The 18,277-nt window shown below is 41.7% G+C and overlaps 1 protein-coding gene across 1 annotated transcript in view; it reads left to right on the top strand.

The window, feature by feature from the left end:
* Window positions 1-18,277, top strand: part of LOC146866029 (uncharacterized) — a 538,845-nt gene that overhangs the window by 338,327 nt on the left and 182,241 nt on the right. The window contains exon 8 of the mRNA XM_085640219.1: window positions 10,048-10,140. Within this exon, the coding sequence (XP_085496345.1) occupies window positions 10,048-10,140 (93 nt within the window). The remainder of the gene's footprint in view (window positions 1-10,047; window positions 10,141-18,277) is intronic.

Below are 18,277 nucleotides of genomic sequence, written 5' to 3'. Positions count from 1 at the left end.
TACAGGTACGGGGATGGGGTACGGGCATGGGGTGCGGCACGTACAGGCACTACAGGCATGGGGTACGGTGCGTACAGGTACGGGGCTGGGGTACAGTGCGGACAGGGGGGGTACGGTGCGGACATACGGGGGTACGGTGCTAACATATGCGGGGGAGGGGGGCTGTACGACTCGTATCCGGCCACAAGTTTACCCGTGTACATGTGTGCTACTGCGTTCGCTCGGTACGGGGCCTTTTATAAGCGGTTGTGTTTTCGGACGGGCGGTACGGATCGTACTTGCGCGTTCGGACTTCTGTTTTACGATTTGCACGTAAAAATGTCCGGCTCCCTATGGTACACTTTTCCCGACGCTATTCGGACGTAAAAATTTCCAGCTCCCTCTCGTACCCTTTTCCCGACACAATTTATATGTATTTTTCAAATACGAATCGTACTTCGCAGTTTGTACGGTACTTGTACGATTCGTACGTGAAAATATACGGATACGAGTCGTACGCAAATTTATTTTGCAGGATCGGAATCGGCACCTAAATGTTGCTTTCAGCCTGATCATTCGACAAGTGCTTTTCTTCTGGGTTGTCTACACTTAGGACTATCATTGTGTGATTATCCAATTCGGAATCTACAGCCACAATTCTGCTCCTGCCATTGTGACATGCAAGGGCAAAGTGGCCCTTTTTTCCACACTTTATGCAGCCTTTACCAATTGTTGGGCAGTCCTTAGCTTCATGATTATGATATAGATTGCCACACCTGAGACAATTATGTTGCAGGTATTTTCTTGTTACAGTTTATCATTATTTCCATCCTTTTTTTTCAGCCGACTTCCCCTTTGTCCATGGAAGTTGCATCTTGCCAACTGCATTTATTTCAAAATTCTTTTCATATTGAGCCTCATCTGCCATTCTCACATCTTGTATTTTCAAAGCACTTAAATGTTGCATTTCTTTCATACAAACTTCTGATTCCTTAACAATCTTTGTTATTGTGATTTGACTTGGGTAGCTTTGTGTCCCAGACACACTTCCGATTGCGGTGGTAGATGAGGCAGATAGGGCAAAGCAGTTTTGGGAGAAGTGCTGGGTTGTAATTGCAGTGTCTAAGCCTCTTCCTGTTTCTGGTTGTCTAGCCTCATATATCATCCACAACTTTGTTATAATAAAGGCTCTGTAGTCCAGATGATGTTTCTTAAGTTGATTGGGAGACAGGAATCCGAAGTGAGTCCGGAGGATGGCTGGGTTTCAACTTACTCCAGAAGCACAGATCATATCACAATATTCTACAAGCTTACATTCCATGTCAGTTTAAGGCTACACCACATAGCAGTGGTAAAGTATGCAGAGTCCTAAGGCCAGTACAAATAAAGTTAGAAAAACAGTAGGGTTGAAGGGAAAAAGTTTGGGAGAAAATCAAGCCAAGAATGACTGGTCTAACAGATATCAAATCAATACCTTAAGCTAAACACTGAAAAACATAAAACCCTCTTATATCACAGAAGAAAGCCAATCAATCTGTACAAGATTGGATAGAATTCCTCCTTGCCTTAGAGTGCCAACCCCACCATTGTTCAGCACGCCAAGTAAATTGGCTTCACTCTTGACAGCCAACTCGACCTCCAGAGTTATATTGCAGCAATGCCCAGCACCACCCACTTCCACCTAAGGATGCTCTGGGGGGCAGTTCATCCCAGGACAGGAACCATAATCAGTTCTATATGTGTTAGTTTTCTCCAGGCTTGACTACGGGGTCTCACTCTTTTTAGGCATTCCCAAAGTTCACTTAGGTTTTCTCAGATCAGTACCACATGCTGTGGCCTGCTCTATTACAGGGCACACGAAATCACTCCTATGCTGCTTTCCCTTCAAAAGCTAACTGTATAAACAAGAGCCTCATTTAAAACTGCCTGCACCACACGAAGGGCACTGCCCTCGTCTTTGTCTGTGTACCTAATTGAAAAATTGAAACTTTTGGGCACAAAATGGGGTTCCAGAAATTGCCATTCCCTTTGCCTGGAGTCCTCCATCTTCAAACAAGAGCGATTGATGAACCAGTCATTCTCATGAAATGCCACAAGAATTAGGAACACCCTCCCTTCAACCACATGCCATTCAAGTTCTCAAAGCTCTTCTCTTTGAATGACACTTCAGTTAAATCCTTTTTCTCCCACACAGGCAGCTGTTTTGGCCTCCTCAAAACACTAAGGAGTTTTCTACCTCTCCTTCAAAGGTCTGCCAAAGAGACGGCTTTGATTCTGTCTCGATTGGATTACGCTAGTGCACTGTACATTGGCATCCCTGGATATTCCCTGAATAGACTTCAGGTTACTCAGAATGCGGCCGCTAGGCTGCTCTTGGGAATCGCTAAGAGGAGTAGTGTGCGTGATCATCTCTGCACCCTCCACTGGCTTCCCGTGGCGGATAGGGTCACATTTAAATCTCTGGTCATTGCTCACCGAGCCCTTTACGCTCACTGGCCCGCCTACTTACAAAAGCGGTTCTCCTTTTATGTCACGCTGAGACAACTGCGATCTTCTGCCCTCTTTCTAGCCAGGGTACCTCAGTTCTTTCGCCACAAGCTGGGTGGATGTTCTTTGGCTGTTAAGGCTGCTCAGGCTTGGAATGCCCTTCCATTTCTACTACGCAATACTCAGGACCCGTTAGCCTTCAAGAAACTATTAAAAACTCACCTGCTCCCGTAGATGTTGGTTGTGCAGTTCAGAGACTCTTCTTGGTTCCGCGCTGGGACACTCCGCGGAGTAACTATTGCGCGTTATAAAAGCACGTAACATAACATAACTCTCAAATGTCTGCTTTTAATTCTTCCTAAGTTTTAACTTTCATGTACTGCTGATGTAATTGTTTCGTAACTGTACTCTTCTAAAGTGCTCTGTTGCCTCCATTCCATGTCTGCGCTATATAAAATCGCAAAAAATAGACCATGAACACTTCTGCATCCATCTGACCGCTAAGCACGGAGCCCCATAACATGAAACCACTTTCCACGTAGTTTCGAAGCAAAGGCAGTACACTTCCAATCACACACCCCACACAGCGTTGCTTGCTATCTGTGTAGGTAGGCACCATATATAGAAATGGTATACAATTGCTACTGTCCAATACATCACAACTTCGGTAAATCATGTGCTTGCGTGACTTGAAAGTTCAATTACTCCCTCCACTCTTGCAAAAAATATCTGGAAGGATTGCTGATTTACAAATCAGAAGCCAATGCTTGCTCTTAAAATGTGCCAATCATGCAACACTTTAGCATCCTACAAAAATGAAGTACACAATACACATGTAAGGCACTTTATTCAGGACATTTGCTCTGTTCAAGACAGCAACACTGCTTCGATGTCAAGAAAAAGACCGCGCACGTTGGTACTCACTGAAAGGTTTGAAATACGTTGATGAATAAAACGAGAGGACGAAAATTAATTTATGATGCAGTAATGCACAACAGAGGAAGCACACATTTGACTTTAAAAAAACGACTTTACCTCTAACGTGACCAAATAAAGGAAAGGAATACTTTTTTAGCTCAAACAAAAATACCAGTTGTGGGATTGGCCCACCATTATTGCATTGCCATTGAATTTTGAAAATAAAATAAATATGCATTCCTTTTATTACTTTTGTTGTTGTTGCTTTCCGTCGAGAATGTGGTAAAAGCTTTCGACTTCCAAAAACAGAAATTAAAACCCAAAATTGCAACTTCCTATTATTAAGAACACTGTTCCAAATTCCAGATCAAGCATAAACTAGGTTCACGTTAATGAATTGTATTATTCACACTTACTGCCTACACTATCGCAGAGCGAGACTTAATGAAAATAGACTTTAATGCTTGATGTGATTCACAATCTAGTAAGTGGGTGCACCAAGTCTTAATAAACTGTAAATTATGACATTACCACATGATGGCGGCATTGGCCTTTCTTTTAATGATTGCACAGTGTAAATATTCAATATGGAAAGAGAATTCGACACGTTGTTTGAGACTTTGTTGCCCGCGACAGCACGGGAGCAACAGAAAAGCAGTTGGTGGTGTTCGGTTTTGTCTCTGCTCTTTCTTTGCCATGAAATAAGTCGTTGCATCAAAAATTGCTATGAGGACGATTTTCGGGCTAAAATATAGCGCAAAATGACGGATTTGCAATTTTTCATACTGCTGAAATTTCGCGACATTATATGAAAGTTAATTTGGCACAATCAACGTTGCAACCCTCATATCATGAAAAAAACGCAACACAAATCATGATTTGGCAATTATTTATTACATTTTATTTCCTATGCAAATGTATTTGATTGCGTTGGTTTTTTGAAACATTAACATTCAGATGCCATCACAAATGTACATAATGCAGGCCTAATATTACACCTTATCCGACTAGTTTTAAAACTGTTGGCACACACACACAAACCCACACACATCCTCTGTCTCTTTTGAATGAGCATGAGTAATTAAGAGAATAAAACATTATCTACTGTGATGTGACTATATAAAAGAGCGGCATTGTTTGATGAAATGTACATTTATCAATAAATGCATTGTGCAGAAATGATGTACATGTGGGCACGCTAAACAAAACAGGCGTATGATGGGTCATAAGCAAAGTTTGCATATTTGAAATGCGCCCAAGAAAAGGGCACACAATCATATTTTCCAAACCTGAGCTGCTCACTCAACATAATTATTTACTCCTCGCATATTTTTTTAAAATCAAAATCGAATAGACAATAGGGTCTCAGGATGAATGTATAGCTGATGTTAAAATCCCATCCACATTGGCTCAACACTGCTTTGTCAGTGTGGCAGACCTCCAAGAATGGGGACTCGGGTGAAGCATGAGTCCATCAGATAGTTCCCGACATGCATCTCGTGTGAGTGCATATAGGAGATGGGGCCAGCATTGGGACCAAGAGAAGGGGTGAGATCAATATGTTCTGCCTGACTCAATGTGATATTGTGCAACACGTAACAGGTCTGGATTATCGCACATCGCTTCTCAGTCGTAGGGTAGCACCCTACTCCTCTGTGATGCAGATATCTGAAGTTTGACTTCAGGCGCCCAGAAGTATATTCTATAATGCCTTATGTGGCAGATTTACAAGCCCCGTATGTCACATTTGTGCCGCCGTTGCGTCACTTTTGTGACGCAGCAGCGGCGCAAAGCCAGCACCATGCTGCGGGGTATTTACAACGTGACGCATCTAGGGATAGGCATGTTAGGCATAGGGGCACCCCGAGCCTTGCTGGAGCTGCATCGCGCTTGCAATGCGACTCCAGCAATGCGTCACTTTTAAGGCAGCAGATGCGTCACACATCTGTCTATTTTTGCCCCATGGTGCGCCGCATTGTAAATGCGGCGCATCCATGGTGGCGCAAGAGGTGTCTGCCGTGACGCAAATTAACTGGCGCATCCCTGCTGATATGCAGGGATGCGCCAGTTATTGTAAATCTACCCCTTAGTTTCTAAGTGTACGTGGTTTGGCCTCATTTAAGGCACACTGATGGCCCTGTGAGGAATCACTTATGTATAGAAGAGATAGATTGTGAGAGTAAGACACCATGAAAATTCTCGGCATGTTGGTTCCCCATGGATATTTTGGGGAGACCCTGTGAATCGGTACAATGCATGCGGACATATGTCTTTAACGATTATTGTGTACACTATCAGGGAAATCTTAAGGATTTTGGGGAGCCGGGGCCAAACGTATTTTATCTATTATCCATATTAATCTAATATTTAGGGATGATGATGTGTGTTTTCAATATTTTAACACAGCAGCAGCTCACTGATATTACTGTAAATAATCTCTGTGATACCCTCCCATTTCTCATATGTGAGGTCCTGAAATAAACTTTTTTCTATGGATGTTGCATGAAACATTAGCATATTTCTCTGCAAAATGTCTGTAATAGATTCCCACACATCATCCACATTACACATAAATTAAACGAAAACTGTCTTTAAAACAATCTGTTTAAGAATTATTCAAGGTCATCAGGACAAGAGACTCTGCAGAACAGATCTGACACTATCAGGGGGGGCCCTGAAAGGCTGGGGCCCAGGGCCAGAGCCCACTTTGCCCATGCCTTAAAACGTCTCTGTACACTAAGTGAACAAGCACAATGAAGGTTCAGGTAAGCCACTTAGCATGCAGCCATCAAACTCTGTACTCTCTGGCATGCAGCAGATGTTACAGAACATGAGTTGAACCAAGTAAGTTGATAGACAAGTGTGCAATATGCCTTGACATCGAAAGAACCTTGCACCTTGAGTGCTAACTTTGTCTATTGCTCAAATGGTGCATAGTGCACAAGGGTGGCAGCAGTGCAACTTGTGTGCAGATGAAAGCTCCTACAACATATTGGAAGTGGGCCACAGCATAAAACCGCCTTGACACTCATAGCCTGTCCTGCTCATCCTACATCATGTCAATGTATAAACAGTTGCATAAGCCTCTCAATGTTGGTGCAGGCCTCTAGATTGACTCAGAGAAGCCTCCAATGATTTTTCCATCCCTGTGAAACAACACAGTAACCAGGACATTTAAAGCAGTGAGTACCTTGACGTGGGCAGGGAAGGCATGGCAGTGGCTGCTTATTGACTTTAAATGTAGCTCACACTACGTGACTGTCTCAAATGCTCCTTTTCTGCATGACCACCCTAGATTTTAGTTATTTTCTCTTTCTCTACCACGTGTTTTGCTGGTATTAGGACTTTTTGCACTGTGACTTGGCTTTTCAGTGCCACGGTGCACATGATCTGGCCCTAAATGGTATGGGTACAATTAGCTTCCCCCAACTGGTCTATATAACGTTACTGTAAAGTCATGGTGGAGGCCACAAAATTGTATCAATGGCATAAAAGTGGCATGGAAGTAAAATGTCACATGTGAGCTGCAGTGTATATTTAAACTACCCACATATGACAAAATATATGGCTGCCAGGAGCTGTACTGTGCTCTAGCTGGGCTGCAATTTAAAGCCTGTTGGGTAACATCTTGCAAGGAAAAGTCCCTGGCCATGTAGGAAAACCATGTGCAATGTAAGCACACAAGAATGGGTGCCTACAAAAAAAAAATGTGCCACCACAGTGACGGAAGGCCTAAAAACCTATCAGCCAGATTTTCAAAGGTAAATATATATGTGTATATTTAGTCACATGTCAATTTACGCCTACATGTTTCTTAATGTAATGACTTTTTTATATTGCGTTTATGATTTTGCTGTATGAAATCGAATAAAGCTTATCCTGATTTGATTACTGAACCCCTAGGGCTTAGCTGTCAACTTTTTTGCTATTCACCATTTCCGAGTGGAGATTTACATCTGTGTTCGGGTGTGGATTTAAGAGTCTGAACTCCTTCCAACGAGTAAATTTACAACCATATTTTTCCTTCTGCCCAGCTGACAATCATGTCTACCACTGGGGCAGAGATCTCTGCCACTCAAAAGTAGATATCCAAATGTGAAAGTATTGGAAAGTTAATAATGTTTCTTATTTTATATTATGATTAAAAGTCTTTTAATCCATAATATACATTAATTTAAAATATGTATTGTTAATATAGACATAATACAATAAAATGTTACAGCACATTAAACTCTCAAGCTAAATTTCTGTTAAATAATAAAATGTATTAAATATATTTACTCAATTCACCCTCACTAATAATTTTAGTTGTATTTAATATTTAGTAAACTTGGTCAAAAGTTATACATTTAACTCATTTGAAAAACATTTTAAAGGTGTTCATTTTCAAAAACTAAACTTTTTGGTACATTTGCAAAGGATAAGATGTATGTTATATTGGTTCTCGTACAGACTGCCAAATTATTCATCAAATTTCATTTGGATTCCATTCCATATCCGAAAAAAAAGATTGTCATTGTAATACAACCTTATATTTATTTTCTCTAGGCATTTCTCATGTTTGCCGGCCCTCTGAAATATTGTCCCCATCATACAAACTGCCGTTTCTTGGCCAAGATTCTGCTTAGTATTTAAAAGTTCGAATTATTTTTTGATCATCTAATTTCTGATTGCTTAATTCGAATACTTTTTATTTAATTTGGTTGGATGTTGTTTTCTATGGTGAAGACCAACAGATGATTAAAAGAATTGAAATTTGTGTAACCTAGCCCACTAGACGGCAGGGGCGGCTCCTTCGCTAAGGCGGAGGAGCGTCGCCCCACTGTTCTCAGAGCAGTGAAAAATGGAAAAATAAAATGATAATAACAAGGTTATTATCATTTTATCTTTCGTTACAGTGGAGCTGGGTTAGAGCAGGGCTGAAGGATCAGGGAGGAGGAGTGGACTGTGCAGTGCACACTAACTGCGAGTGACTGCTTGGGCCAGCCAAACCGTCATGTGCACTTTGCATGTTCCCCACAGGGTTGCATTCCACAGCCTGGTGGGGAACATGCCCAGGCCCCCAGTCCCCATTTGAGCACCAATCCACGGCGCTCAATTCAATCACAGTGCTGCATTGCAGCATTGTGATTGTATTAGAGGAGCCTGTGTGCTTCCAGACTCTTCTGCAATGATGGAGGCGGACGTGGCATGAGGAAGTAACTGTAACCCAGACTCCCCCGCCCGCCCCTGCTCCCTGCCAACCGCCACTGCTAGAGGGCAAAATGAGCCTTGTTCCATTGCCAGAACCAGAACTTATGAGGTGTTAATAAGGGAAAGCCAGATAAGACTGATACTGTAAAAAAACGTATTTCACAGTTAAGAACTTAGATCTTGTTTAGGCTTTACATTTATAAGTTCTAAATGATTGTTTTGGTTTATAAGCTCATAACAAGACATGCTTATGGTGTAAGATTTGCAGAATAACATAGAGTTAAACGATGTATAATATGATAATAGACATTGAATGTGTAGTGATGTTATACATTTGTTTATATTTCCTTTCAGTTTAATGTTTTGCAAATGCACTACATTAACGGGAAGGACTTGCAATAAGGGTAGTGAAAGAAGGACAATTTAAAGAGGGGTTAAAATGGAGCGGGTAGTGATTGTGATCAAGACTATGGTCGAAATATGTTACTACTTTTGCTTGCTGCCCTTATATTAAACAGAAGAGTAGGGTACTGAAAATCCTGGAGTGGCACCATAATATTTCTGATTTACATAAGGTAATACAGGACCAGTAACCCGTAAAGTTGAGGCACCGGTGTGACAGCACAGCTTCGTTGTAGTAAACTCTCCCCGTTCTATCCATTGACAAGAATCATGATGAGGACAATGGTTGTGATTTGATGATAAGCCTAATTGTGGTACTTTAGAAGGTCCCGAAGGTTGTGAAGGTGATGGAGAAGAAGAAATATCTAGATTAATGAATACTGAAGTGTCTTAGATTGTGCAACAAAATAGTGCAAGCAGGAGGTACTGTGAAGATTGTGGGTTAATTTTGCCTATCATAAGTTAACATTTACCTGTTTCTGTCATATTTTCATGCTCATGTTAACAATGCCCAGAGGATGTGGTCATCACATGTTGAAGCTCACTGTGTTTACCACTAGAGACAAAAAGTTGTAGATTAGATTGATCAGGCAAAAACTGTTTACCTTTTTGTTATTTGTGAAGGTCGACTTCACATTATCATGAGCTCAGCTAGGTAGCTGCTTGTATTCATTGTGAGATTCAGTCATGTTACCAATGCTAAAAACCTGTGTGTATTAATTAGGGTATAATTTGAGGCTTGCCTTTACTCTGATAGCTTATACCCACCTAGGATTTCAGTGGTACGCTTAGTCAGCTAACTCTGTAACTCACAAACTTCTTATTTTCCTTGTCAATTAAAGCGTTCAGACTCATCCAAATCTGGAGTGAAGTTTTCTTTGACAGATAGCTGGATGAACAGGTAACAGTGGCCAATGGAAAGAAATACAATACTTCACCTACCAAAATGTTAATTATGGAAATTATAGTGCTTGAAGCAGTGTTGTTAAACGACAATCAGGGTGATGCTCTTTTATTTATTGTTTTTTCATCCCATTTTCAAAATGTATCTCATCTCCTTGTATTTAGGCTCTAGAAGAGGAAAATAGCAAGCTGATGCAAGAAAAGACAGACCTTCAAAGTCAAGTAAATGATCTGGAGGAGAAATCCAGGAATGAAAGGGTAATACTGTTGTGAATTACTGTTGACTTGAAATCCATTATCAATTTTCTTATACATTTATAACTGGGAAGTGTTTTCCTATTTTTAGGTTGAGCCTAGGCAGTGCTCATGCGCTTTCAGGAAGACCTGAAGTATTCGATAAAGGACTTTGCTCCCGCCTACTGCCTTTCCATTAGTTTAGTTCAGTGTCACTCTTCTTCCTAACTGGTTCACAAAACGAAATATCACTTCTGTTTTTTTACAGAGCACCACCGTCCAAATTCGGATTGCTTCCACTTCCATTCTTCATCTGTTGTATCAGAGAACTTTGTTTTTCTAATTGATGCAATGTGGCAGGCCAAGGTTTATTCTGAAATATGGCAGCGTCTAGCACAAACACCGGGAGCTGCTTGCCTTATTTTCTACTTCGTGTGGTCAGTGTTTTACATACTGTGACTTTGCTCCATTTCCCCGAGTAGCAGTTTGTGTATGACATGCAGCTCTCCTTGTGCTGTTCTTCGCACTACACATTCAGACCAATTCATGGGCGCCATGTTTAAAAAAATGTTTAGTCAAGGTCGTTTAGCACAGCGCGGCATACAAGTCGAAAAGTAAAATATTTGACTTCTCACCCACATTTCCAACTTCATGTACGTTTATTTATGTACGTTACTTGTGTTACAGTATTAAAGCCCTCATCAAGCGAGGTAACCCATGCTTTACCTTTAAGCATGATGGCTGGGTGCATTTGTTTTGTTCTGCAAGGCATGGCACTCCTACACTTCAAAAACAGGATAACCACCTCTCTGCCCGGGACAAATACGAGTGTCAAACCTATCCCTGTGAATCAGCCGAGCATAACAAACGGGAGCTGCTAGCCTTACTTCATACTGCATGCGGTCAGTGTTTAAACTTTTACATTCTGTGCCTTTGCTCCGCTTCCCCAAGTAGCAGCTATAGTTTGTGTACGACATGCAAAACTCCTTGCTAATCAAGGAATATGCTGTACTTCACACTACACATTCAGACCCACTCACAGCCGCCATGGTTTATGTTTAATCAAGGTGACCGCACACCTTTCTATTGTTTTGCACGGCCTGCATTTCTACGCTTTAAAATCAGGATGACCGCCTCTCTGCCTATGCACCTAGAAGAAATGAAAGTTTCAACCACTCGCCCCTAATGAATTGGACACCTAGGACAGCTGTAAGAAACCCACCACCCCCTCTCCTTAGAAGAGCTAGGCTGCAAGAACATATGTGACTGCCAGACCCTCATTTGCCAACTTTGCCTCCAACCTCCTGTAGAATGGCTCTTCTCAGGCATCCCTACTCCCGACCCTATTCCTCCTCTTGTTTTTATTGCAGTACTGCTCTCTGGCATCAGTGAGGCTCGTCGTAGTCACTTGCCAGAGTGTACAAAAAAAGGTGAAACATGTAAAACATATATACAGTTCTTTTTATTTTCCATGGAGTACACCACAAATGTGTAATTTGTCAAGTGCGGTCACACTGTTCTGTTCGGTGTTCCATGATTGCCTTGTAACACCGTTCAAAAGCCCCTAGCAGAAGAGTATGGTATATCATGTGAACAGTAAAGCAGATACCATAGATTAAACCACTCCATACTGCAGTTGAAAATAGTACAACAGAGTTTAGCACAGTCTGTGACAGCCTGGTACAGCTGCACACATCACATCGTTGCACAGGACAATGTGGGCCAGCACTGCACATTGCAACGCTGCATAGTACAGCTATGTTTAGCCCAGTATAGGACAACAAGGTACGGCACCAAATACCACATAATTTAATATCCACATAATTCCACTGCACACCATGCCACATAATTTCCACACAAATACACTACACACCACACAATTCCACAACTAACAAATCCTATTCAACCCACATAGCTTCACTCCAAACCACATACATACACTCCACTCCAAACGAAAACACATAGATAAATGACAGTCATTTACAATCCCAATAGCTCTAACTCTCGCAAATGCGAGACCTATTGCATTGCAAATGCTTGTTATCAAGGTCACCAGAAACTTTCAGCTGCACCAATATCAGTATACATGACTGTATGTTTGGTCTATATGATCTACAGGACTTTCTCAGGGATGGGGGCTCGAAACACATAAGAGATGAGACTCAATGCATCACAGCAACTACACACTTAAAAAAATACTCCTCCAGTCCAATTTAAAGCATTGTTCTACTATTCAAAAATGTGTGTAAACTTCCCTTGAAAAAATAAGTGTGGGTGCTGGGGGTACTGCTGCAGAGTAAAATGTAATTATGCAAGAATTCCCAGTAAACAAACGAGCTTGTATAGTAGTATTTTTGAAACCTCAACAGTATTTCACGTTTAATTGGGCAATTATCCCACTCCTATTAGGTTCATCAGCTCATTCCAAATATAGGATTCTCTCCTGATGGATTTTCCAGAGGCCCTCAAGAAAGTACAGGGGTTTAATAAAGCGATAAAACAAATTCCTATTTACAAAACAGAACAGTTTGTGTGTTCATTGTATTTGATTATAAAAGGAACTTAGATAATATTGCATCTTCTATCTCTCAGTGAACTTTATTCTCACTTTACTGTTAATATGTATTCGTATATAGTTTACATTCTAGAATGTCTGACTTCTAAATATGTTCTCCTGACTATGAGAATTAAAATAATTTCTTCCTCAGAATGTCACCACAGACAGTTCAGTTTTGTATACCACAATGCAGTTCCTTTGTTGCTATGTCCCCTGTACAAATGCCCTCCTCAAATGAAACACGTCCATTTACCCAGCAATGTTAGCAGAAACAAGACCTGGCTGCTTGAGGCCCACATTCTATACTAAGGGGCATATTTTTCATAGGCATTTTAGAGTACTTAAAGGAGTACTCATGTGGTACTCTTTTACATACTCCTAAAAACTCCTAAATGCCATTGTGACAACCCCCAACACATATAGAACGTGATAAAATAGGAATAGTCAAGAAATATTCATATACAATTAGTACAAATAGAAAGGACTGTGCGCTATTTATGCTTTTACTAATAGAGGGGTAATCGGGTACAGAGGGGTAATCGGGTACTGTCTATCGTTAACATTTATTCTCGTCCTGTGTGGTACGGGCAGGAGTCTCCCACTTTGAGTAGAGGGGTAATCGGGTACTGTCTATCGTTAACATTTATTCTCGTCCTGTGCGGTACGGGCAGGAGTCTCCCACTTTGAGTAGTTTGGATGCTCTTTTGAGCTCCATTACTAACACCGATACTCTGGTAATTGGTGGGGACTTTAACTGTCACTACGAACCCTTAAACGGGTTGGTTACCCCTGTATCCCAGGATGAGGACCAAGAGTGGGCTATACCACCCTCCAACTCCTATCCCACGAAGGCTTGGACGCCATTGATTCTCCAAGTCACCCAATTGACACTTACTCACTCTTTAAGGTCTTGTAATGGTAGGTTCCCAGCAGATAACCCAGGCAATCCCACATTTGAAAGAAACGACCAAGCGTCCATCATTGACTATATCATGCTCAGCATGGGACTATGGTCAAGTATTCTGGACTTTCGAGTACTTAAACGTAGTGAAAGTGACCACAACCCCATTATTGTCACCTTAAAGGGTTTTAGAAACAATCACTCCTCATCTATAGTCCCACTTAGTGGTGTTCCCCTGATCACATCCGACGGCTCCCGAAGAGTCAGGTGGGAGAAGTTTGTTCTATCTGATAGAAATCTCGGCGTAATGTATTCTGAGATCTATCCTTATTTGGAAAAATTATTGGGAGCCTCAATTTCACCAGAGGGCCACTTAGATTTTAAGCTGATAGGAGCCACACACGTAGAATTATGTGCTAGCCTTGAGGCCCACTTTAGTCGGGCAATCAAGAGAAATTTACCTCCTACAAGGGAGACCCCAACTTGGTTCAATAAATCCTGTAGGGAAGCAAAGCTCTCGCTTCTCTCAACGCTAAAAAATGGAACCAAGCCAGAAATAAAGGAATCCAGGGGCCATTTTAAGAAAATTATCCACGAAGCTAAAAAAGAGTGGGAAAGCAGTAGATGGGAGGAAATCTCCCACGCACTAAAAAATAGGGACCAAAGATCATTCTGGAATTTAATTAAAACCGGAATGTCACGATCAACGCAGGCGCTTCAACCCAATCTTGGTCAAGAAATCTGGCGTACATACTTCAAAGATTTATACGCAATCCAGCCCACATCATTGCCCACCCCCCTCGCCCCTACTACCTTGTATACTCCTCCAACCCAGGTTTTGACCCCGATGTGCACCCTGTGGGGTTCTTACGTTACCGCGTTCGGGTTCTTTGCACGGAACCTGGAATGAAGGTTCCGTGCAGGGAATGTGGAGCGGTCAGGCTTGGCAGTTGCTGCCGGGGAATCCGAGTGTCTGGACTGCAATAAAGAAGCTCTCCTTCGCTTACCTTCACCGTCCTCATCGTCTTCTTTTCACACCCTTAGTGAGGTTAGAGTTGCTCTTACTAAAATCCAACCAAATAAAGCTCCAGGCTTAGATAGGATCCCAGGTGATCTTTTTAAAAGTGAGCCCGACATCTGGGTCCCTTATCTATTTGGTCTCTTTAACGCAATTCTAGCCGGAATGCCGTTACCATCCACCTGGGCTGGCGCCGAGATCATACCAATACACAAAAAAGGCTCGCCACTTGATCCGGCAAACTATAGGCCAATTAGCCTAATAGATGTCGCCCAGAAGATTTTTGCCCGCATTCTCTTAGGGAGACTACAAACCTGGATGGAGGAAACTAACATCGTGACCCCTCTCCAGGTCGGATTTAGAGCTAGGATGTCAACTGTGGATCAATTGTTTAGGCTGCAAATGATCCACTGGAAAAGCATAATCTTAGAAGGGGGCAGCCTTTACCTCACGTTCGTTGACTTGAAGTCTGCTTTCGACATGGTGGACCGCAGCCAACTTTGGGAGTTATTAAAGGGGATGGGCGTACCTCTTTATCTATGTGATTTACTAGAACGCCTCCATAAGGACACTTTTGCAAGAGTCAGGTTTGGACTACATGGAGACCTTACAGACCCTTTCAGGGTCGAAAAGGGAGTCAGACAGGGCTGCGTTCTAGCTCCAACACTCTTTGCCCTCTTCCTGAACGGACTGGTTGAAGATATCCTGGCATTGAGTGACATAGACTCACCTAAGTTGGCAGGCAGGAAAATCCCCGTACTTATGTTCGCGGATGATACTCTGCTCCTGTCAAGATCACCTATGGGTATGGCTAGAGTTCTGGATGGCTTTGCTACCTTTTGTAGGAAAAGGAACTTAATAATCAACGTGAACAAGACAAAATACATGGTGTTTCACGCAGACACCATCAACCGTCCCATACCGAAATTGGATGGACTGCCCTTAGAACGGGTGAATACTTTTGATTATCTCGGCCTGACCCTTAACAATAAAATGACTTGGGTTGACCAGATCTCAAAAGTAAATTTGAAACTCGTTCAGACATCAGGGGGGATCCTAAAGATGCTCAAAAACAGCCCCATAAAACTAATCAGCCCATTGGTAGAGATATACAAAAGTCAGGCAAGGGGGATGGCAGCCTACGGTGCGGAATTATAGGGCCATAACCCATCCCTGATTTTAACTAAGTCAGAAAACTAATTTTTAAGACAGTTATTCGCACTCCCGGTGAGCACCCCAATACAGCCACTCAGGATGGACCTGGGTATTCAACCAATTGCGGACATGGTCGCCTCCAGACCAGTAATGTACTGGCGACGACTATGGAGCACTCCTGAACTTGCCATATTTCAGGAAGAATTGAAATCCATCCTATTGCTACCAAGGGCAGGTGCTATCCCCTGGCTAGCTCATGTTAGGAAATCACTAAAAGATATAGGGAGAGAAGACCTCTGGCACACACCTGAGGACACTTGCCCTTCTTTGCCAAAAAAAACATTGGGTAAAACACTGCAGGAATTTAATCTAACTCAGACCATCCGATCAGTTAATACTCCGAGTTTCACCTCAGCTTTCCTAGAGGCCAAAATTAGTTATAGTTTTGAGCCTGCAATCGACTTGATCCAACCCGTATTGGCTAAAAAATTATACTTACAATTCAGGCATGGGTCTCTCCCCCTGTTTTCAAGAACAAATAAATGGGCTGGCCAACCAAGGCAATCTTGTCCAGGGTGTGGTACTACTGATGAAACTGAGGTTCATGTCGTAATTTTCTGTTTGGCATATAAAATACCTCGTGGGAAATGGATAATCCAACTTGCCAAGAATATAGGGGTTACGAATCATAGAGGTCTCTTCAGGCTGCTGAAATACGATCCTTCTCCCCTCTATGTTACTGTGATTGCTAAATTTCTCTTTTCTAGGTGGCTAACCAGAAGACAACTACTCAATCACATTGGCACCAATCCCTGCTATTAATTTGTTTTAATTCGTGAATTGTATTACTGTGTTGGTTTTATCAATCATGTCTTAAATTTGTAAATATTGTACCATGATATTTTATCACTTTTATGGCTTGTAGCCGACATAAAGTTTTTCTGACTGAATAGGGAGTTGGACGTTTCGGGGCCCAATTCACAAAGTCATTTAAGAGTACAAATTCCTATACTCAGAATGCTTTTGTGAATCAATCCTTTGATACTGTTTCATACAATTCTTTTTACAGTATCCTCTAGAACTGCCATGTACCTTACACGCTAAGAAGGTTATAGAGCATATTATTAACTCAGTGACAAATATATATATAGGTGTTGTAAATTCCAACCAAAAGATTTACATGTAGTGTTTCAAAATAGTCCCAAATAAATAAATAAAAAATATATAAATAAAAAATGAGTGTTAGCACGAATAAACAAGTTCCTTTTAGGCATGAGATTGCCAATTAGTTCATGGTGCACTGCTAATCTCAGGTGCATAAATAGTTAACTGAAATGGTTGCACATGAATTTAATTCTCTAAAATTATCTCCGAGATTATTTACGCTCACACTATGCTAGCTTGACTTTCTGACAAATATTACTGTTTTTAAAAGATAATAGAAATTGTTGCTAAATATACATCTCTCAAGTGATAAAAATACATTGTTCTCAGGCAGTGTCTTCTTACACAGTTCTGCCTCGCCTTTCCATCTTTCACAATGTAAATACAGTACTGCTCCATTCAAGGAACCACCTACAGAAATATGGAATTGATGAAGATCATCATAAGAATAGTGTTCCCCTATCACTCAAACAAATCATCAACAACTCTGAAAGGCCTCTCAATTTAAAAAATATTATTGAGATAGAAGGGTAGTGGCTCTGGAATCCCACCCATTGAATGTATGTGGTAAGTTCCATCTTCAGGCATCTCAATTGAAGCTGTTAGAAAATACTATAATGGCAAAAGAATTGGGGAGGCAAGCCTGTGCATAAATGAGCTGTTCTGCAGCTTGACAGAAGTTAGTAAAGTGACTTTGTCTCAAGAGTCGAAATTTGCTACCAAAGTGACTCCCTGTTAGATTCAAAACTTTGGAGCTGCGTTATATGTAGGTGGTATGTATATTCTGTCTCAACGGCGAGGAAGTATACATATCGCCGACATAATGATCCCCCGCCAAAATTATATGCGTGCCAACTTCAGGTTCGGCTGTGGCCGTATTTACTAAATGAGGGGTTGAGCCCTGAACCACGCCCCCCTTCTCCTGTAGTGTGTTTGCCTTTAGGCAGGAGGGTGCAGTTAGTTGATTCTATGGTTTTAGATTCTTGTGCCCTTAATATACCTCTAGGAACAGGTGTTGCGCCTTTCCGGCTCCTCTCCTGGAATTTCGCAGGGATTGCACCCAAGATGGATATTCCAGAATGGATTGAATTAGTCGAATCATTTGACCTGTGTTTGTTCCAGGAAACTTGGGCCCGGTTAGAACCCTGTAAAGCTGGCTATGAAACCTTTTCTATTCCAGCAACACAGCCGGGGAGGGGTAGACCATCTGGAGGGTTGTGTACTTGGGTGGGAACTCATTTAGGATGCGAGGTAAAGCAGGTGGATACACATTCCCAGGACATTTTATGTATTTTTTTAATTTTTGATAAAGAGATAACATTTGCCTTAATTAATGTCTATTCTCGACCAGTTCGTAGGGGACATA

This window comes from Triturus cristatus, chromosome 2_1 (assembly GCF_964204655.1).
Source record: "Triturus cristatus chromosome 2_1, aTriCri1.1, whole genome shotgun sequence".
Taxonomy (NCBI): Eukaryota; Metazoa; Chordata; class Amphibia; order Caudata; family Salamandridae; genus Triturus; species Triturus cristatus.
Note: the sequence above shows the minus strand (reverse complement) of the source record. Positions and strands in the feature narration are given on the sequence as shown.